The 20,276-nt window shown below is 65.8% G+C and overlaps 7 protein-coding genes across 7 annotated transcripts; 2 read left to right on the top strand and 5 right to left on the bottom strand.

Annotated features, from left to right (window-relative positions):
• Positions 1 to 105: 105 nt before the first annotated feature.
• On the bottom strand, positions 106 to 1,502 carry JCM10292_003220 (uncharacterized protein; the record flags this gene model as incomplete). The annotated part of the gene is made up of 7 exons (XM_076646944.1): positions 106 to 269; positions 335 to 705; positions 768 to 823; positions 881 to 1,094; positions 1,173 to 1,224; positions 1,285 to 1,362; positions 1,421 to 1,502. 7 exons carry the CDS (start codon positions 1,500 to 1,502, stop codon positions 106 to 108), a joined length of 1,017 nt encoding a protein of 338 aa, XP_076507705.1.
• A 632-nt stretch (positions 1,503 to 2,134) lies between these two features.
• On the bottom strand, positions 2,135 to 4,612 carry JCM10292_003219 (uncharacterized protein; the record flags this gene model as incomplete). Its single annotated transcript, XM_076646943.1, has 4 exons — positions 2,135 to 2,221; positions 2,281 to 2,554; positions 2,618 to 3,563; positions 3,628 to 4,612. The coding sequence occupies 4 exons, from the start codon at positions 4,610 to 4,612 to the stop codon at positions 2,135 to 2,137; spliced, it is 2,292 nt and encodes a 763-aa protein (XP_076507704.1).
• Positions 4,613 to 5,003: 391 nt separating this feature from the next.
• Positions 5,004 to 7,089, bottom strand: JCM10292_003218 (uncharacterized protein; the record flags this gene model as incomplete). Its single annotated transcript, XM_076646942.1, has 6 exons — positions 5,004 to 5,630; positions 5,726 to 5,745; positions 5,811 to 5,984; positions 6,063 to 6,213; positions 6,305 to 6,509; positions 6,581 to 7,089. The coding sequence occupies 6 exons, from the start codon at positions 7,087 to 7,089 to the stop codon at positions 5,004 to 5,006; spliced, it is 1,686 nt and encodes a 561-aa protein (XP_076507703.1).
• A 361-nt stretch (positions 7,090 to 7,450) lies between these two features.
• JCM10292_003217 (uncharacterized protein) lies at positions 7,451 to 8,732 on the top strand (the record flags this gene model as incomplete). Its single annotated transcript, XM_076646941.1, has 4 exons — positions 7,451 to 7,842; positions 7,907 to 8,531; positions 8,593 to 8,656; positions 8,722 to 8,732. 4 exons carry the CDS (start codon positions 7,451 to 7,453, stop codon positions 8,730 to 8,732), a joined length of 1,092 nt encoding a protein of 363 aa, XP_076507702.1.
• A 125-nt stretch (positions 8,733 to 8,857) lies between these two features.
• JCM10292_003216 (uncharacterized protein) lies at positions 8,858 to 12,830 on the bottom strand (the record flags this gene model as incomplete). The annotated part of the gene is made up of 8 exons (XM_076646940.1): positions 8,858 to 9,058; positions 9,125 to 9,361; positions 9,417 to 9,551; positions 9,617 to 11,332; positions 11,385 to 12,149; positions 12,206 to 12,598; positions 12,658 to 12,719; positions 12,791 to 12,830. The coding sequence occupies 8 exons, from the start codon at positions 12,828 to 12,830 to the stop codon at positions 8,858 to 8,860; spliced, it is 3,549 nt and encodes a 1,182-aa protein (XP_076507701.1).
• A 186-nt stretch (positions 12,831 to 13,016) lies between these two features.
• JCM10292_003215 (aspartate aminotransferase family protein) lies at positions 13,017 to 14,744 on the top strand (the record flags this gene model as incomplete). Its single annotated transcript, XM_076646939.1, has 5 exons — positions 13,017 to 13,853; positions 13,915 to 14,013; positions 14,072 to 14,167; positions 14,223 to 14,302; positions 14,369 to 14,744. 5 exons carry the CDS (start codon positions 13,017 to 13,019, stop codon positions 14,742 to 14,744), a joined length of 1,488 nt encoding a protein of 495 aa, XP_076507700.1.
• Positions 14,745 to 14,980: 236 nt separating this feature from the next.
• Positions 14,981 to 20,164, bottom strand: JCM10292_003214 (uncharacterized protein; the record flags this gene model as incomplete). The annotated part of the gene is made up of 10 exons (XM_076646938.1): positions 14,981 to 15,008; positions 15,074 to 15,489; positions 15,550 to 16,089; positions 16,145 to 16,498; positions 16,562 to 16,888; positions 16,950 to 17,431; positions 17,489 to 17,685; positions 17,742 to 19,198; positions 19,255 to 19,332; positions 19,394 to 20,164. The coding sequence occupies 10 exons, from the start codon at positions 20,162 to 20,164 to the stop codon at positions 14,981 to 14,983; spliced, it is 4,650 nt and encodes a 1,549-aa protein (XP_076507699.1).
• Positions 20,165 to 20,276: the final 112 nt, after the last annotated feature.

The raw sequence follows: 20,276 nt of genomic DNA, 5'->3' as shown, positions 1-20,276 counted from the left end.
TTGTTGTGCTGCTCGCTTCTCTACTTCGCAGCATCGTGAGATCGCAATAAACAGAACTGGATACAGAGGGATCGGAAGGCACCACGTCCACTCCCGGCCCGTTGGCTACATGCCCCGATGGCGGAAGGATGCTGGGCTGTCGAGTGCACTTGCCGAAGAAGGAGAATAGCCCGCGCGCGACATGTACGGGACTACGCCGCTGCGCGGTGACTCCTGCACCTCTGGGACGCCGAACTCGCTGCCGCGCATGTCCGTCGGTGTGGCGGGAGCTGCACGAATACGTCAAGTTACATGAAGCTCTGCTGTACTGAAGCAGACCGGGATTAGAACGCACCTTGACTCGTTGTGGCCGACATGTACGGCACGACACCGCTTGTCCGGTCAGGTGAAGCGGAAGAAGGTGCCTGATACCCATGATGCTGTTCCGTCGTGACCGTAAAGCCATCATCCTCCACCCTCTTGCGTCGCTGCCGCAGGTAGCACCAGGCGACGAGCGCACCGAGCAGCAACGCTCCACCGACGCCGACGCCAGCGCCGATGCCAGCTGCTGCTCCTGTGCTCAGTCCGGAGTCTGAGCTGCTTGTCGGCGTGTCGCTTGCGGAAGAAGATGTGAAGGATGAGACGGCGCTACTGGTGGTGACGGAGGAGGCATTTTGGGTTGTCCAGCCATAGCCGTCGTCCGGCTGCCCGGCAATGAAGTCACTCCTGCAAATGCGAGAGCGAATCTCAACGGGTGAGCTAGGGAATTTGACAGCAGACATGCTCACGTCCAAGTCATCTGGTCCGCTGAAGCAGTTGCGTTGTCCACAACGTAGTAGTCGATCTGGGTGGTTATGCTGTCGATTTCGCGCGGGTCTTATGGCTACTGAATACAACGCACTGTGATGCCGTTGCCCCGTACGTCTTCGACGCCTTGGAAGGTCTGGCCAAACAGGAGGGTGTGTTGCCCGGTGCCCAGACCGTCGAGAGCGCATCTCGTTCGGTTGAGTCCCGCTCTTCCGCCGGCCGGAGTGGACAGCGTGCTCCCATTGTACCACTGCCAAGGCTGGTGGGCATCAAGGAGGGCGCAATAGAAGATCCCGTGATTCGGGTTGCTGTGTGACACGGAAGTGAGTGGGAGGGCTTCGTCACTCGAGGTGTGCTACTCCGGCCAGGTTTTGCGAAGGACTCACTAGTCGCCCATGACCCAGATCTTGCTACCGGAGAAGGTGATTGTGGCGTTGCCTGTGTCAAGCTACGCGTCAGTGAGAACCGAGATCCGGAGAGAAAGACGGGCATCCCTACAGCCCGCTGCCGTCTGCTTGTCGTTGTTTGCGGAACATGAATGAAAGGTGTTGCCGTACCAGCCAGTCGCGTTGACCGCTGCGGGCGTGGACGGCGTCAGCGAGGGCAAGTCGCGCTACTTCATGACGGCGCTTACCGCCTGTCCCGTTCACATAGGTTACCCAGCCTGTGCTGTATGCCACTGCACCGTCCGTGTTGTCGTCAAAGTAGAAGAGCATTGTCCTCGGAGGATCGGTCGAGGCCGGGTGAGAGACTATGGGCGAGGAGGGACTGTGTTGGCTAGAACCCGCCAAGATTGCAGCATGTCAGCTAGAGGCCCTGCTTCACGCCATATACCACACGCTGTCTTCGCCGAAGGAGCCGCTAGACCTACAAACAGGCTCCCGGCCAAAGCGGTGCGAACGTTCGCGTGAGCGCAAGACGGCGCGGCAGTTCAGATCGCTACGACCTCTGGTCGTCCCGGATTAGACGCAGCGTCGCTGCAAGTCGAGCAGCAGGCGTCACAGCGTGAGGACAAGGCAGGGAGGAGCAGGCCGGTGGACGTCGCGGAGACGCCGTGTGGGGTCGGAAGAGGAGAAGGAGACGGCGAGGTGCTAGCGGCGTCACCGCCTGCTTTGGGCCTCTGCGTCGTAAGCACTGCCTGATACTTCGTCGTATCTACTGGAACTGGGAGAAGCGAATTGCGCGGAACGGAAAAGCGCGAATCGGCCGGAGAGACGAGCGAGACGGTCAAATGTCGCTTGAACACGCGAAACGAATGGGGAAACAATGCAAGCGCAAGCAGTTGTACGGAAATACCCTCCTGCATGCGGAAAGGTAGCGGGTCGTCAAGGCCGGCCTCGTCCGCTCATCATGCCTCGGCACCCTCTACCGCCTCGGTCTCCTCCTGGAAGGTCACTAGCCGCGCCCATTCGACCATGAGACGGTACACGTAGGTCTATCGAGAAGATGATGTCAGCACAAGAGACCGACGAGGAAGGGGACGCGTGAACGAACCTCCATGTCCTCCTTGCGCAGGTGCTCCTGGCGCCACTGCGTGCCCGCATCGGCAATGTCCTTGAGCGCCTTGTCCGTGTCGAACGGCGTCCCGTCAGCGTTGAGCGGGAGCTCGGGGAGCTTGACGGGGCGCGTGAGCACCGTCGGCTGCATCGCCGTGCTGTTCCCGTCCTTGCCGCCGCGGCGGCCGACGAGCGTGTTCGGGTAGCCCTCGAAGAAGGTCTGGAGGTTGTACAACTCGGAGTAGGATGACGACAGCGGGATGAAGTGTTTCCTGCGGGTGCGTGGAACGTCAGCAGACTGCAGGCACGGGTAGCGAGAGCATCACGAAGCGCACCAAGGCTGAACCCATCCGCGCCAGAATTCGCGCTGAATACTGCTCTTGACGACTGCGCTCTTGCTCTCCATGAGCGCCGGGAAGCGCGGCGAAAAGCCAATCTCGTCGACGTCGAGCACAAACTTGTGCTTCCACGCGTCGCTCATGGGCGCGGGCGGCTCGACGCGGTACCCGAGCGTGCGCAGGTACGAGCACTCGCCGAGCTGCGGGTCGCACGCCATGGCGATGTCGCTCGTCGCCTTGTTGGCGATGCCGACGGGGACGGCGAGCGCCGAGAGCGCGGCCGTCTTGGCGTCGAACGAGACGAGGACCCGTGTCGCCGAGGTCGACTCCTGGTTGGCCATCTTGACGAGGCGCTGTTTCTGGAACGACGAGCCGTGGCCGGGCGGGGTGTCGGCGCCACGCGTGACCTTACCGCGCCAGTAGGCCGACGGCTTCTTGAGCTCCCAGTCCATGTCGGTGGGGACCTTGGTGCGCCCGCGGCGGAACTCGAGCTCGTAGGTGAACTCGGACGACGGCGACCAGTAGTGGTGCGACGGGATGAGCACGTCGGCGTAGCCTGCCGGCTTGGACGGCGAGAAGACCGGGTAGAGGTACTCGATGTTGCGCTGGTCCGAGTAGAACGCCGAGTGGAGCGTGTGCAGCGAAGGGTAGTCGCACATGTTGAAGTCGGCGTCGAGGTCGTGGCTGAACGTCATTTCACGCGTGACGGGCAGCACCGACTTAGACTTGAGGCGGCGCGTCTGCGGCGCCTCGAGCTTGGAGCTCGCGCGGCCCTGCACGACGAGCGAGCCGTGCGTTTCGGCGGACCGGACCGACTCGATGAGGCGGCGCGCGGCCGAGTCGGTCGGGCACGAGCGACGGTACGCTTCCCAGACATTGCCATCGCGCTTCCACTCGGGCGCGAAGCCCTTGAGCGACGGCGTGATCATGGGGTCGGACGCGTCTGCGGGCGACCATCGGGTGAGCGGGTCACGCTGGAAACGGCCGATCGGCGGAAGGGAACGCACTGGAAACAAGCTCGTCGCCCTCGAGGCCATAGTCAGACTTGTAGATGCGGCGCTGCTGCCTCGGAAGTACGCGGCCCTCGGGCTTCTCGTTGATGGCGACGTCCATGTCGGGGAGGTCGTGCACGAACGCGGCGATCATCTGCTGGAACGCGAGCGCGGGCGCCCACTTTCCGCTCTTCGAGTGCACCTGCGCGACGCCATTGCGGATCGAGACGATCGAGATGCCCGGGACCTGGGCGAGCTCGGCGGTGCGGCGCCGGAGCTCCTGCGGCGACAGCTCGCGGTACGGCTTGAGATCCTCCATCAGCTGGTCGTACTCGTCGACGAGCGAGTGGTTGCGCCCCTGCGTCGCGAACGCGAACCACTTGTCGAACCCGGGTGGCGGCGCAAGGCCGTAGCGCGACTTGTAGGTGCGCGTTGCGCGGTCAAACGTCGTCGACTGAGACGCGACCTTCTTGTCCCACTTTTGCCGCGCGGTTGTGATGAGCGGGAGGATGGGGTGGGGCGAGGTGGGCCCGTCGGCGACCTGCATGAAGGACGAGACGGGGGCGGGCATGTACTGGGCGACGCGGGCGGCGTGGTGTTCGGGGATGAACGACATGCGGGCGAGGAGGACGATGACGAGGAGGACACCAAGCATGCCCGCGAGGAGCTTGACGAGCGTCGCGAGGGGCGCAGCAGCCTTTGCGTGGCCCTTGCGGCTGCTGCTGCTGCTCCGACTGCCTGCCGCTGCGCCCGCGAGGAGCTGGTCGCCCTCTGCGCCGGCCCCCTCATAGCCCGAGTTGCCGTAGCCACCGTACTTGTCGCTGAAGACGGGCGCGGCTGCTCCTGCGCCTGGCGAGGCCGGGGGCGAGATGATGGGCGTCGTCGTCGAGTGCACCTGGACGGCAGAGTGATCGGGGCGAAGCGCAGCCGCGTAGCCCGACGTCGAGGCAAACGCCGGCGACTCTGGCGGGTTCGGCAGCTGCTCCTTTGGCCCGCTCATCGCTGCAGTCGCTGGAAGCGGGCGATCAGACGCGCGGGAGGCGAGTCGAGTGATGAGGCGGGCAGGCGGCGAGGGGACGCGGGCAGGGCAGCGCGGGCAGTGCGCGTCTAGCTGATGTACACACGTGCGCTAGGGCTGCAAAGGCACCGACAAGGACCGCGAGCGACGTGCACGAGGCGGAAGGCCGTGATGGCTCCCACTCCGCACACGGGCGCGTGTAAGCGTCGACGTGCAGCTCCTCCTGTGAGGCACGCGAGACGACTGTCTGCAGCCTGTACAGCTCTCACGGTCACCATCAATCTGGTCGGCAACGCCCGGCAGGACGTGCTGCAGCTCTCGACTGCTCCTCGCTGGCAGCCCGCCTTCCGCGCGACTGAACCAATCTGTCTATTCACCACGCCCCCGCAACTCCGCCCTCGTCATAGTACATATCCTCGAACCCTCTCGCCAGTCCGCCCCATTCGTCCTCCCACGCGAAGACCTCGACCTCGCCCGCTTCGTACGCCCCTGCCGGCGCATCCTCGACCTTTTCGCCTGCCCCGCCCACCGAAGCCGCGTCCCACACGTCGATACAGATACCCTGCGTCGGGAGGCCCGCTTGTCGGATCGACTCGAGTGCGGGCACAGCGTCGTGGCGCGACGGGCCAAACCAGGAAGACCGCGCTGCCGCAGCGTGAGGAGCGAGACGCGCGTCTCGCGGCCGCTTGACCGTCTTGAACGTCGCACCGCGCTTGAGCGTATACCCCGTGTGCTTGAGCACGTTGGCGTGCACGAACAGCGGCGGGGGCGGTACAAAGTCACGCGCCTCGTCGAGCCGGTCGGGAACAAAATCGTCGGCGACCTTGCCCTGCTTGCGCAGGAGGTCCCACTCGCGCGAGCCGTCGAGGCCGTGCTGCAGCATCGTGTGGCCGCAGAAGGTGTGACCGCGGTACGGGCGGCCAAGGCGCGGACCACCGAGTGCTGAGGGGTAGAGCGGTGCCATGGAGTAGGGCAGTGAAAGGAGGAAGAAGGCAAAGCGCTGCAGTGCGGGTAAGCGTCAGCGCGATGTGCTTGCGGTATACTCGCGCGGGTCACGACACAGGAAAGCCGCGTGAGGTAGAAGAACGGACGCACAAAGGTATCTTTGTCTCCTCCTGCAAGCACAGGTCAGGTCAGATGATCAAGGTCTCAAGCTGCAGGTCTTTATTGTCCGACGTACCGGACAACCGGAACCAGAACGCTTCCTCCTCCATCATGGCCCTCGCGACCTCGAGCGCGACGAGGTTCATCCCGCCTCTCGCGCGCTTGTCGACAAGGAGCTGACCCGACTCGGCTTGCCACGCTGCTTCAGGCGAGCATGAGTGCGAGAGGAGGCGCCAGACGGGGTTGGCAGCTGTGGACGGCGATTGCGTGTGAGGAGTCAGCACTTGGGTAACGCCAAGGAGGTGCTGCACAAATGTAGACGACGCACCTGAATCGCGATTGTAGTCGGGCCAGAGCACGATGCCGTGCTTCTGGTATGTAGGCGAGTCGAACAGGAACGTCGGGTCGACGAGCGGGACGTTGTCCGAATCGAGGTAGAGCAGTTCCGAGAAGCTCGAGCGGGCAATGGCATCCCCTTTCTGTGCCGTTCGACAAAGACTCCTAGTCAGCGCTGTGCATTCTTTGGTACGCACAAAGCACGACGAGCAGGCCTAAACGGATCCGACGCACGATGCCAAAGGACTTCCACGCCCCTTCCGCCCGCACACTCGCGGCCTCGCGCCAGGTGACACCGCCGAGCTCGTCAATGCTGGTCTTGACATCGCCCAGCGCCTGCATCTCGGACGGATAGGCGAATATTTCGACTGGCAGAGTGCAACCGTGCCGTTTGCGCAGGATGCGGAGCGAGGTGAGTAGACGGCTAGTCGTGTCTTTGCTGAGGCCGAGCGACGGGCTTGTCAGCCTCGAAGCGGTGATCGAGCGCCAGCCTGAAGAGACAAGACGCACTTGCCAGCGGTGAAGACGAGTCCGCGCCCCCTCGTCCCGAGCATTTCTTCCAGTTCCACCGCGCTCTTCCCCGTGCTCTCTAGCGAACTCCATCCGAAGCGCTCCTTAACCCGCTCGCCGACCTTGTCGCGTGCGTCCTGCAGTTGTCGCACGGTCATGGTCGGCCAGACATGCTCGCCCTCGTTCGCCAGCTGGTCGCGATTCGATTGGAGGTGTATGTGCGGGCAGCGGACAGACTCGAGCGCGAGGGACGAGTCGTAATCGAGGATGCGCGTGTTCAGGAGCTTGTCGAACCGTGGAAGGACGAGTTGAGCGAGACTTGAGCTGGTGATGGGCCCGTCGCCCGTCGCCGACGCCTGGGGGTCGATGGCGCGGGACAGCGGGTAGCCGTACGCGGGTCGGTGCGGCTGCAGGTAGAGCAGGAAGAGAACACAGGCGAGGACGACGAGGGGCAGATAGATGCGATCGCGGCGGGCAGGGAGATACGGCCGCAGCACCGACCCGAGCATGCGTGCGGGCTCATGCAATGCGCGCGAGAGGTGTGCACCCGAGCGAGTGGAGAGCAGCAAGGCAAGCCCGGAGCGGGCGCGGCGCGGGCAAGCGTTTCTGGAGCTGCGCACTGCGACGAGGGCGGGCAGAGTGCGGCGACTTGTGCCGCTGAAGAGCGTGTGCGAGTCGGCGTGGGCGTGTAGTCGCGTACTGTGTGTGTCCTGCACGCTTCACGCGATTCACAGACTAACTGCGACGCTGCAAAGGCGCGTCGACGCGGGACCACGGACAACCGCGCGACGGTCGATCGCATGTTGGCGGGCTTCCCCTCGACTCGCCGTGCTCCTGCCTGCGTTCGAGCAGACTCGACGAGGCGAGCGAATGGCGTCCACAGCCTCGGCCGGCCCGAACACGGTCCTCGCCCCCCGGTCGACGTTGCTTCCTCCGACGGTGATCGTCCTCGCGTGGATTGTCATCTCGAGCCTGGTGATCCTACAGAACCGCCAGATCCTCGTCACAAAGGGCTTCGACCACCCCGTCACCCTCACCACTCTCCACCTCGCATTCCAGGCCGCCGCGACTCGGCTCCTGCACCGCTTCACCTCCCTCATCTCGGGCCCCATTCCTCAAGACGAATACTCGGCCATGCCGCTGGCAGACCCGACACGCGCGGCAGAGCAGGGCGGCGAGGGTGAGGCGGGAAAGGCCCAGGAGCTCGAGCGGTGGAAGCGAAAGAGCGTCGAAATGGACTGGCTCACCTGGAGGCGGCAAATGTGCGTCCTCAGTGCTCCGCGCTGGCCTACAACGACAGGCACTGACCACCAATCGTACTGGCAGTCTACCCATTGCGGTCCTGTTCTCGCTCTCGCTTGTCCTGAGCAACTGGGCGTACCTCTGGTGCACCGTCTCGTTCATCCACATCCTCAAAGCCTTTGCGCCCGTCGCAATCCTCCTCGCCGCCTTTGCATTCGGCACCAAGACGTTCTCCCTCCGCCTCCTCGGCATCGTCGCCGTCATCTCGCTCGGCGTCGGCCTCGCCAGCTGGGGCGAGACCGACTTCTCGCTCGTGGGCTTTACGATCCAGATGGTCGCGATCGCCGTAGAGGCGACGCGCGTCACCCTCATCCAGATCCTCCTCTCGCCGACGTCGACCGCGCCCGACGGCGCGCCCGCCGCCCCCGCCATCGCGACGGGCATGTCGCCCCTCAAGACGCTCTACTTCTTTGCGCCCGCGTGTCTCGCCATCAACGCCGTCTTCCTCGTCGCGCTAGAGGGCTGGCCCGCGCTCAGGGCGATCCCGTCCATCGGGCTCGGGACCATCCTCAGCAACGCGGCCCTGACGCTCCTCCTCAACCTGAGCTCGACCATGCTCATCGGCATCAGCGCCATGGTGCTCAGCCTGGCAAAGATTGTCAAGGACGTGCTCCTGGTCGTCGCGCCGGTGCTGCTCCTCGGCGAGAGTGTGAGCTTCTTGAGCGCCTCTGTTCAGGACGAGCACCGGCTGACCCGCTCCCATTCGACAGCTCACCCTCCTCCAGTTCTTTGGCTACTCCATCGCAACAGCAGGCATGCTTGTTTACAAGTTCGGTATGTGACAGCCCCTCAGCAGCGCATGGTGACTACCAAACTGACAACTTCATGGACCCGCACAGCACCAAATTAGATGCTGGGGTGCCGTCTAGACGTGTGTGTCATTTCCGTCTGTGTTGGACTGCTCGGTGTACTGCTTTGCAAAGGTTGTACAACTACAACATTCGTCCAACTCTCTTTTCCTTCGTCTCGGATCCATCACGCCGCGCGCTTGGCCGCATAGTACGCGAGCAAGTTGGCCTGGTCCTTCTCGAGCCCGCCAACGAGCGCGTCGAGCTTGCTCTGCGCTGCGGCCGACGACGCGGCGGCGTCGTCGCCCGCGCTGAGCGCGACTTGGGCAGAGACGAGCGCCATGAGCGCGGCGCGGCGCAGGTCGGGCGCGGTCGAGTCGTTCAGGGCCTGCGAGAACGCGGGACGAGGTCAGTGTTACGACGCAGTGCGCGAGGGCGAGCATCAGGGACGCACCTGCTTGAGAAGGTCGCGCGACTGCGGCAGCACGTCCTCGAGCACCTCGGCCGGCAAGAGCTCGAAGAATGCGCCCATGAGGCGCAGCCCGAGCGCGCACGAGCGGGCACGGACGTCCGGTGCAGCGGTCGTCGAGGCGAGGTACGAGGTGAGGGAGGGGACAAGCGAGCCGAGGCCGTAGAGCGGCTCGAGGCGCGAGGTGAAGGACGTGGCGATCGCCTCGGTGGCGGCAATGCTCTGCGTACGATATTCGTCAGTAGCTGAAAATGCAGCGCAGTTCACGGAAGCGCACAGTGCGAGAAGGGTCTTCGCGGAGCTTGAAGAGCAGGTCAAAGACCCCCGCCTCTTCGCCGACGAAGCAGGGCAGCTGGTTCTCGACGAGGTCCTTGAGCAAGAGGAGCGCGACGTCGCGGCTCTGGCCCGAATGCTGATGGAACAAGCGGTCGCATCAGCGGCGGATTGACGGGTCCGAGAGCACCAAGGGCGACCCACCTCAGGCGCATCGGGCCGCAGCAAGAACGCCTTGAGCCCCTCGTACACGCGCTCAAACCTGCGCTCGTCGCCCCAAAATCTGGCCGCCGTGCTCGCACCGCCGTTCGCGACCTTGCTCGGGCTGTCAATCCCGTCTGAGCGTTCGTCCGCCTCCTCCTCCTCTTCCTCCACGTCTCGCACAGGCCACTCCCTCGACAGTGCCGACAGCCTCCTCAGCTCTCCAGGCCCGACGCTCATCGCCCTGAGTCCCTCGACGAGCCTCTCCACCTCGTCCCTCGCCTCCGACGAATCCTCCACACGCGGGACCTCCGCCGGCGGAGCCGCGCGCAGCGTCTCGCTCCTCCGGATCCACCACGTCCCCTTGGTCCCCGCGCCCGATCCATCGCGCGCATCGGGGCTGTCTTTAAATACGGCCCCGCCAGCAAGGCGACGAAGCGCCGGGTTGGGCGCCGGCGTGTGCAGCGCGGCCGACTGAGCGGGCGCCGTCCGGGACGAGACGGGCGTGCCCAGTCCGCTTGCGCCACTCGCAGGCGAGAAGGACCCGCGGGAAGGCGACTGCTGTTGCTCCTCGGCCTCGTCCTGCGTCAGTTCGAGCAGGCGCTCGGCGGCCTGCTCCGCCTGGAGCGCCTGCTCGCGCAGCGCTTCGTCGACGACAGGGTCGGGGACGAGGTCGTGCTGCCGCGATGGGCGGCTGGGCGAGGCGAAGTCGGCGGAGGAGGCGGCAGAGAAGGACGAAGGCGTCTGCGCCGCGGCTTGCGGATAGGCCGGTGTGCGTGCAGCAGGGGAGCGTGACGGCGTCTGGCGCGCAGGAGAGAGCGATAGCAGCGCCGATGCGCTTGGCGATGCTGCGTCACCGATCTCCGCACCTGAGCGAGCAGGCGTGGCATTGGGCGAGAACGCCATCCGCGTCGGCGTAGCCTGCGGCGTCACGCTCGCTGCGGGCGAGGCCGCGTCGAGCGCGACCGTCTGCACTCGCTCGGGCGTCTCCGTCGGTGCCTCATCGGCGCCTTCGTCGCGCGCCGCCGCCTCTTCGGCTTGCTGAGCCGCCTGCGCCTCCTTGCGCTTGGCAGCCATCAGCTCGCGCATCGTCGGCTTCTTGCCGCTCGGCGTCCCCGCAACCGATGGCGCACTGACCGCAGCCCCACCGTTCCTCACTGTTGCTGCCGCCGGAGCAGCCGCAGGAGCGGGCGCCTGCGCAGGCTTGACCTTGTCGAGGAGCTTCCTCGCGCTAGCATCGAGCGCCTCGCGCACCCGCTCCGCGCGGTCCGCCCAGCCCCGCTCCACAAACGCCCAGTACGCCCTGCGCGCCGTCTCGCGCACCTGGGCGTTCGGATCCGCGAGCGCCTTTGCGATCGCGCGCTCGAGCTCGTCGGTCCCGCCCGTCGAGTCGAGCGCGGCGCGCGAGGTGCGCCCGTACGAATCGAGGACGGTGACGAGGTGCTGCGCGCCGAACTGGCGCGCCGAGACGGTCTTCTCGGAGAGGAGCGCCGCGACGAGCTGGACTGTGCGGAGGTGGTAGGGCGCGTGCGTCATGAGCGTCGCGGCGGACGACTGAGAGGCGGAGCCAACAATCTTCTTCGTCTGGCTCGCCATCGAGAGGAGGTGCGAGAGGAGCGGGTCGAGGAGCTGGTCGAGCTGGGAAGGCGGGAGGGAGGTCGCAAGCTCCGAGATGAGCGTGAGCGTCGAGATGGCGAGCGTGGTACGCAGTGACGATGACTGTGGGGGAATCTCAGTAAGAGAGCGCCAGCTGGAAACGTGGGAGACGCACGGTGCGGATGATGCCGTCGAGCACGCCTCGCACGCACTGCACGAATACAGCCTGCAGCTCTCCCTGAGCAACACCGCCAAGCAGCATCCCTCGGACAGCCGCGACGCTGCGGTCGCGCACCTGCCAGTTCTGCTCCGTCTCCTTGCCCTCGAACCCGGGCTTCATCGCGTCGAACTCGGCGCGGAGGTCCCGCTCCGACGCGATGTAGACGGGCGAGATTTCGGCTGACGCGGGCTGTGCGGCGGACGGGTCGGTGGGGAATGCCGTCGCGGGTAGAGAGGCTAGGAGCGAAGGCGTATGGGGCGTGGAAGACGAGGACGATTGCGCGGCAGCCTGCGAGCGCGTCAGGCGGCGCGGGGCAGCATCTGATGCGCCTGGTGCAGAGCCTCCTGATCGCGTGGACCGTGCGGGAGCAGCGCCGCGAGACGAGTCGCTCGTCGCCCCGAGACTCGACAAGCTGCCCTGGCTCGGGCTGCGCTCGACCGCAGCGGGGGCTGCGCCGCCGAGCACGGCGCTCAGGATCTGGTCTTGCACCTTCTTGGCGACGTCGAGCGCAGCCATCGCCTTTTTGAGGTCGGCCTTGGCGGCAGGCGTCACGGTCGGGTGCGTGAAGACGGCGATGCAAGTGTGCAGGGCGAGCGATCGTACAGCCGAGTCTGAATCGGACAAGAGAGGCAAGAGGAGCGGGGTGAAGGGGCGCAAAGGCGGGAGGGGCAGGTTACTGTCCGCAGGCGGACAGCGGATGGCCGCGAGGAACCGAAGAGACTGTGTGTACACCGAGATCAGCACGACGCTAAGACGGAGCGTCAAGGTGTGCCCACCTGCTCGCGCGCTTTCGCGCTCTTGCTCCCAAACCCGTGCTCGTGCACGCCCCGCTCGAGGACCTGCCACGGCCCCTCCTTGCCCTTTGCTGCTGGCCCTCCTGCAGCCCCACTCGCTTCGGCGCCAAGCTGCAGGCACGTGTGCGCTGCGCTGACGAGGCCCTCGAGAGCGAGTTCGCGCGTGTGCTGCTTGGCATCGCCGAGCTTGTCGAGCGGGAGGAGGACAGTGAAGGCGTGTCGGAGCGAGTTGGCGGATGTTGACGGAGGCTGGTCGGGCTGGACGAGGAGCGGGAAGAGGGGCGGGAGGCAGGCGAGTGCGGCGGCTGCGACGTGAGCGTTGTTCGACTTGAGAGACTGCCTGAGCGTCTGTGCGAGGTGGTCGGCGTCGTTCACCTGGAGGAGCGAGGTGAGCGAGACCCACCTCCCAACAACACCGTCGTTCGCGATCGTACCGCCTGTGTATCTTGCAAGAGTGTCTTAAGCTGTGCGAGTGCCTGGATGCGCTTGGCGTTGTCTGCAGACACGGGAGACAGAGTTGAGCGATAGCCGGCGGTGGGGTCGACGGTAGCGGGACGAGCGACGCGCCAAAGTGGGCCAGCTGCGGCTCGAGGAGCGTCCAGTCCATCTTAGGAAGCCCGGGTCACTCTACGCGGCTCTCTCGTGCGCGCGAGCCAGAGTCAAGCGATTGCAACGAAAGTCAACCTCGCGCAGAGAGCGAAAGAGCTCCGTCTGCCTCGTCTGCTGCGCCCTGTGCTTGCAGGGGAACGCCGAGCTCGTACTCGAGGCTACGCTGCACTCTCTGCTGCCCGCCATGCTCGCTCGCTCCGCCCAGTGCGCCCGCCTGGCCCGCGCCCTCCCCGCGGCCCCCGTATCGCGCCGCTCGCTCGCGTCGTCGCCCCGCGCAGCCGCAAAGGCGTGCACAGACTACCTCAAGCCCACCCACCGCGACGACGAGGTCCCCGCCGACGTCGCTCAGAAGCTCGCCCGCCACGCCGCCGTCACCCTCAACACCTATGCGCGCCCAAACTACATCCTCGCGCGCGGCAAGGGCTGCAAGGTCTGGGACACGCACGACCGCGAGTTCCTCGACTTTAGCGGCGGCATCGCCGTCAACGCCCTCGGCCACGCCGACGAGGGCGTCGCAAAGGTCCTCCAGGACCAGAGCCGCAAGCTCGTGCACAACTCGAACCTCTGGCACAACGAGTGGTCCGGCGAGCTCGCCTACCTCCTCGTACAGAAGACCAAGGAGCTCGGCGGGCTGGGCTACGCGGCCGGCCAGCCCGAGAAGAACGGCACGCCCGACGAGGGCGGCCTCAAGGTCTTCTTCACCAACTCGGGCACAGAGTCGAACGAGGGCGCGCTCAAGTTTGTCCGCAAGTACGGCAAGCACGTAGCCGCCGTCCGCAACGCCGCCGGCGCCGAGAAGGGCGTCGAGGCGCCCACCGACGAGAAGGTCGAGATCGTCTCGTTCCGCGATGGCTTCCACGGCCGCTCGATGGGCGCCCTCTCGGCCACCTGGCAGGACAAGTACCAGGCGCCGTTCTCGCCGCTCGTGCCTGGTTTCGTCCCCGCAACCCTCAACGACATCGACAGCATCAACCAGGCCGTGACGGAGCGGACGTGCGGTGTCATTCTCGAGCCCATCCAGGTGCGCTGCCGCGCCCGAGCCGCCTTACAAGCTGCCTGCCACTGACCTCCTTACGACGCAGGGTGAGGGTGGTATCTTGGAGGCGAACGAGGACTTCCTGCGGGCATTGCGCAGGCGGTGCGACGAAGTCGGCGCGCTTCTCGTCTTCGACGAGATCCAGGTGCGCACACCTGCTTCTTCTCTAGTATCGGCGGTCACTGATTGACCGTGACACACAGTGCGGCCTTGGGCGGACGGGTTCGTTGTGGGCACATGGCTCGCTCCCGACTGACTGCCACCCCGACATCGTCACGATGGCCAAGCCTCTAGCCAACGTACGTCCTTTCACTCCGACTCAATTGCATCCCACCTGACAGCGTGCACTTGCAGGGCCTGCCCGTCGGCGCAATCATGATGAAAGACAAGGTGGCAGACGTGATCAAGCTTGGTGACCACGGCACGACTTTCGGGTGCATGCCTACTGCCCCTCGCAGAGCGCGCTCTCTGTTCTGACACTCTCTCTTGCTTCTAAACAGTGGCCAGCCCTTGCAAACGCGGGTCGCGCACCACGTCGTCTCGCGCCTCGCGACGCCGTCCTTCCTCTCGCACGTCTCGTCCGTCGGCTCGTACCTGCACTCGCGCCTCTCCGCGCTGCACACGCTCTTCCCGCGGCTCGTCGCCGGCGCGCCGCGCGGCCGCGGGCTCATCCTCGGCGTGCCGTTCACGCGCGACGAGTACGTGCAGCGCATCGTCAAGCTCATGCGCGAGCGCGGCGTCCTCGTCCTCTCGTGCGGCAAGGCGACCGTGCGCTTCGTGCCGAGCTTGACCGTCAGTGAGGAGGAGGCCGAGAAGTGCGTCGACGTGCTCGAGAGCGCGCTGCTCACGCTCGACCGCGAGGTTGAGGGCATCTGAGCGGCAGGATGAGGTGCCGTCGGCGATAGAGGGGCGAATCGGGTCGCCTTTGCCTTTGTGACTGTATCTGCTTCGGGTTTAGGAATAGAGCTGTACTCGTCTCGCCCCCAGAGAGGAGAAGGAGCCAGCCTTTGCAGGGGACAGAGCGCGCGGGTATCCAACGATGCGAGGAATGGTATGACGGATACGACAGAGGAAGACGCATAGCAACGTGGACGGAAAAGGAGAGGCGGGTATCAATTGGGAGGCGGGGTATCGGTGTGTCTGCGCGTCGAGCGGACGGAGGTCAGTCCGGGTCACGGCCCATGCAGTATGAAGAGGGCACGCACGACTCGAAGAACTCGTCATTGGTCGCGTTGGTCGTGGCGGAGGTCGCCGATGCCGCCGAGTCGTAGCGCGACTGGCGCCTGCTGCCATTCGGGTCGAGCTGCCCACTCGCGCTCGTGCTGCCCGACTTGGCGAGGTCCGATGGTGCGAGCGTAGGCGAAGCGGGCGCCGCGGCAAGGCTCGGCGCGTCATACGGCGAGAGAGACGCGATGACACCGTCGTCATCGTCGTCGTCCGCATCGGCGTCCTCGAGCATCTTGGCGACCTCTTTCTGCCCGCGCTGCAGAGCGCGGAGCCTGACAGCCGCCGCAAGTGCGTCGACGTAGGTGTTGTACTTGACGCTCTCGGTGAGAAGGTGCTGCGATTTGCGGTCCCAGTTGGCGAGCGCCTTCGTCGCGTTGTTGCTCCGAGGCGAGTACTGCGAGAACCGGTCACTCAGTGCCTGTGCCCTTCGCCAAAGATACGGAAGACAACGCACGAGTCGGAGCATAGGTGATCGCAGAAGACTGTGCTGCATCAGCTCGTCCTGGACGATAGCGACGTGGCGTCTGAGCGCCTCGAGCTGTGCCTCTTCGGTGAGCGTGCTGGGCTGCAGCGGGACCTGGGGAGGCTTCCACTCGTTGATGAGCACGCGGTCGTTGACGCCGCCCGACGTCGCACCGGAGTGGAACGCCGAGCTGGCATAGCTCATCCGGCTGTGGCCACTGCGGATGCTGGCAATCTCCTCGCGCTCGTCATCGTCGTCATCGTTGCCGCCGAGGTCGACGCGGTTCCAGCCGTACTCCATGTTGGACACGCCGCCAGAGAGGGGCTCCTTCGAGAGACGGGCGGACCAGTAGTTGCAGGTCGCAACCCACTCGCCCACGAGGTCGGGCGTGCCGGCCTGGAAGAAATAGGACCCGCCGTTTGGGAGCGTCAGGACGAAGCAGTGCGGGCGTTCGCGGCTGTAGCCAGGCGGCGGCATGGCGGAGCAAAGCGCGTGGATGAGCGAGATCGAGCCGGCGTTCGAAGCGTTCGACTGAAGGAAGTGAGTCAGCCGACGAAGGGCGAGGAATTGAGGAAGGGCCGCGCACAGTCCAGTCGCCGCCACCAACGCCGCCGCTCATGCCCCTCGACCCGCCGCCCGTGTCGAAGCGGAACGACTTGAGCTCTCCCTGCGCAACGACGTTGAAACCTTGAACCCAATTCTTGTCTTTCGCGCGGCGACCCGCCGTCTCCCAGTAGTGTTTGCGATGGAGAATGCCCTCCTTCGCCCACGGTGCGCCGAGTAGCGCGAGCTCCTCGTCGGTGACTTCGACCGTGCTCGCTTCGGAGCGTGCATCGTCTTCTTGCTGCTCGCGGATGATGGTGTGCGAAAGCGTGTTGGCGAAGCCGATAGTCGGGACGGCATGGACGGACGAGGCGCCGTACGCGTTGTTCCAGCGTTCCTGCAAGAGGCGGGCAATCAACTTCAAAATCAAGCTGTAGATTCTCGCGGGCTGAACGCTCACATCGCTCAACGACGTAGCAGTGCTCGGCGTCGGGCTCGATGTCCGCGTGAGTTCGAGGCCGGAAGCGGCGAGGAACGCGCCGACGCCTCGCACGCTCGCGCGCTTGTACGCCGTCGACGATCCGCCCGCCGCTCCGCTGACCGTCGAGTTGGCACTGCGCCGACTCGCCGAGCGGTTGACGTTGCCGCCCCAGGTCGCGTAGGGGGATGCGCCAGGCGGGAGCGAGAGAGACGGGCGACCGCTGTCGGGCAGATGGACAGCCGAGCTCGAGCCTGTGTCGGCCGAGATCTGGTAGATAGGCTGCGTCTTGATGGCGTTGTACATGTCCTACGGAAGAGCAAGCGTGAGTACTGGAAGCTCGATGGGACCGGAAAGACGAGCGACGCACTTTGAGCACCGGCTGCAAGCTCGCTTCGTTGACCCGTCTAAAAGCGGCCGGACTCTCCGCCCGCGTGACGGCGCCCGCACCTGTCACCGTCGACGCCGTCCGCGAGATGCTCGGTGAGCCGGGAAGGTTGACGGACGAGGCGGCCGGCGAGTCCTTGGGGCCCGATCCGCTGACTTCGCTGTATACGCTCGAAGGCTGTTTGGCTCCCTGCGGGCGCTCGAGTGACCTGTGCGAGACCGAACCGTCGCGTTGCGAGCCAAGCACGATGGTCGTAGGTCCCGCAGCTGATTCTGCCGTACCCGGACGGATGGGCTCATCGAGCGAGACGGCAGACGAGATGGCTTCTGGGTCTCCGGTCTGCGCGCGGATCGCCTCGAGCGTGTTGCGGATGAACTGCTGTCGGGTCATGCGGGTGGTCGTGTCGACGACGTGCAGGTCCGTGTTGAGCAGAAGAAGCGAGTACGAGACAGCATGGACGACGTCTATGCGTGAACAGCGTCAGCGCGGAAGTCCGTGGCAGAGGGGAAAGCGGAGCGCACCCGAGCTGCCGTAAACCGTCTGCGGGTTGTCCTCGAAAAACTTGCGGCTGAATTGCTCGAGGATGCGGTCGACCTGCTGCGTCTCGGCCTTGAGGTACAGCTTTGCGCAGAGCTTGCGGAAAGCGACATCCAGGCGGAGGTCGGTCAGGTCAAAGTGATCGATGTAATGTCGCAGCGCGGCGACGTTCACGCGACCACTGCAAACGACGGCGTTAGTCCTGCACGGCGCGCTAAAAGAGCGGTAAGGACGCACGACGACCCGAGCCACTCGGCAATCTTTCTCCGCTCGAGGAACGACTCGTCCTCGTCCCACGCTCGCTGCGCCAGGTTGGCTGCCTTCTCGGTGAGCTCCTCCTCGGTGAGCGCCTCGTCCGCCGCCTCCTGCGCCGCCTTTGCGCGGCTCTTCGCTGTCGACGCAGCGCCAACGCGGGAGGACAGGCTCGCCGACGAGCCTGCCGCGCTCCCGGGGAGCGACGAGGCAAGCGCAAATGTCGGGATCGCGCGTGCCGAGGTGGACGACGAAGGCGGGTAGCCGACGATGGATCCGCGTGCGCCCTTTGAGCGGTTGCTCACCGTGCTGCTCGCGCTGACTGTACCCGCAGCAGGAGTCGGCGAGCCGGAGCGCGGCGGCGCGCTTCGCGTCGGCGTGACTGACGCCGCTTCGGCGGCAGCGGCCGACTCGGCCGCGAACGACTCCTTGGTCGGCGTGACGGGTCCGAGCGAGTTGTCGCGCGAGTGCGCCGCGGCCTCGTCGATCGTCGCGAGGCCGAGTCCGATCCCGCTGCCGTCCTCGGTCGACGACGAGGACGAGACGGACTGGCGCGTGAGCGAGCCGCGCGAAAGCGCCGACGCAGCACCTGCTCCTGCGGCGCCCGGACCGATCGTCGTCGCAGACGAGACGGACCCGTGTCGCGAGCTCGGGCTCACGGTGATCTCGGGCGTCCCGCTGCCGTCCGACGAGGGAGGGCGGCGGATGTGCACCGAGACGGGCGGGATGGGAAGGAGGCTCGATGTCGGTAGGCTTGCTGAACGCTGTGCGGCAGAGTCGCCTTGTACGGGCGGCAGCTCCTTCGTCATCACGGGTAGAGACGCTCGTCGCTGCTCGAGCGTCGGTGAGCTCGTCGGCGACGGACCTCGACTTCCGCCGGGATCCAGCGCCGAGAGCGTCCGGGCCAGCTGCGGGCTCGACTGGCTCGCGAGCGAAGGAGTGCCACCCAGACTCGGGCTCGGCGAGATGTTCCCGTCTGCTGCCCCGAGCACGCCGTCGACGCCGAGACGCCACCGCTTGAGCTCGCGCCGGAGCTGGTCGTCTTCTGTGCGGTTCGCGGGCATGCGCGCGCTCGACGAGCCCGCCGGCGAGCCTTTCGCGGCAAGCTCGGCGGTGCGGGCGTCCGGACGAAGGGAGGTGAGGCTCACGCTGCGCCGACGAGAGCCGCTGCCGGTTGAGCTCTGCGTCTGGTCAGACAGGAACGAGCCGGCTGAGTCGTCGCGAAGCATGGCGGACGAGGTCGCGCCCGGAACGTAGGACGAGGGAGGGAGACGCGGGATCTCGCGCTTAGTGACGCGAGGATTGCGAGGCGCGGGAGAACGGCGTGGTGAAGAGGAAGTCGAGGGAGCAATAGATGATGACTCGGCAGTGTGTACTGAAGGGACGCGAGGTGTGAGAGAACTTGGGAATCGGTCGGCCGATGGTGTCGTAGGCGAGCTCGTCTGCACAGGACGTCGGCGTGAGCATGCGGGACTATGTAATCCATCTGGCGGCTAACCTTGTTTCCGGTAGCGGATGAGCCGCCGAGCTTGCGGAAGAACCGGCTGGTCTTGCGCATCGTACCCGCCAGGCTCATCTGCGTGGAAGGAAAGCGTCAACATTGCTACTCTCGCGCCGAGCAGTCCGAGCGAGCTGACCTTGCCATCTCCTGTGTCACCTGACTGTGTACGCTTGCGCAAGGGGCTGAAGTCGAAGCCGCTCAATGCGAGCGAGGTGGTGGAAGCATTCGGATCGAGGAGTCGCCCGTCGGGGCGGTTCTCGACGGGCGGGAAGGGGACATGGATGTAGGATCCGGTGGAGACGGTCGAGTCTCGGGAGTCTGTCGTGGCGGTTGAGGGGCGCGGGCCGGGACGGTTAACCGACTGCTGGCGGCGAGGGCTCGGGAAGGTCGGCGGAGAGGCGGGCACGGTGGTGCGCGGCGACGGCGGGTCCTGATCAGGGCTGGGCTCGGGTCCATCTCCAGACAGTCCAGCACTGCCACGCTGCGGTGCGGCGTCGAGCACCTCGAGCGCGTTGTTCCCCCCACTTTGGCCGTGGTCGGGCCGCGTTGTCGGGAAGGGCGGCGAGTCTGCCTCGAAGACGCTGCCGAGGTTGCTGCGAGTCTTGCGGAGTGCACGCTTCGGTGCACGCGGCTCTGGGCCGAGCAGGGGCGGGGTCGGGGCCTTTGAGGCGAGGTCCGGGCTGGGAGGGTCGGGAGGAGGGGGTGAAGGCGGCGGCGGCGTCGCTTCTTGGGGGCTGGCGGGTGCTGCGCCGAGGTGAACGGTCTTTCCCGAGTCGAGGAACTGGTCAAACTCGCTCGGCGAGATGCGCGAGAGGCGGCGCTGCTGGCGGACGCTGGCGTCGAGCGATGAAGGCGGTGCAGCGGGTGAGCGCGAGAAGCGCGCCGTCGCTGCCTGCAGGAGCGGCATCGGGCCCAGTCTGCAGTCTCGGCAGCGCCCGGCAGCTCTCCCCAGCGAGCGGACGCGGGCGAGTCGCGGCGGAAACAAGCGACGCGGATCGTCTCTCGACGAGGCTTCGACT

This window comes from Rhodotorula paludigena, assembly GCF_050403205.1.
Source record: "Rhodotorula paludigena JCM10292 DNA, Rt_paludigena_JCM10292v1_ctg6, whole genome shotgun sequence".
In the NCBI taxonomy this organism is placed as follows: Eukaryota; Fungi; Basidiomycota; class Microbotryomycetes; order Sporidiobolales; family Sporidiobolaceae; genus Rhodotorula; species Rhodotorula paludigena.
The sequence above is the reverse complement of the archived record's forward strand: the minus strand, read 5'-3'. Positions and strand labels throughout refer to the sequence as shown.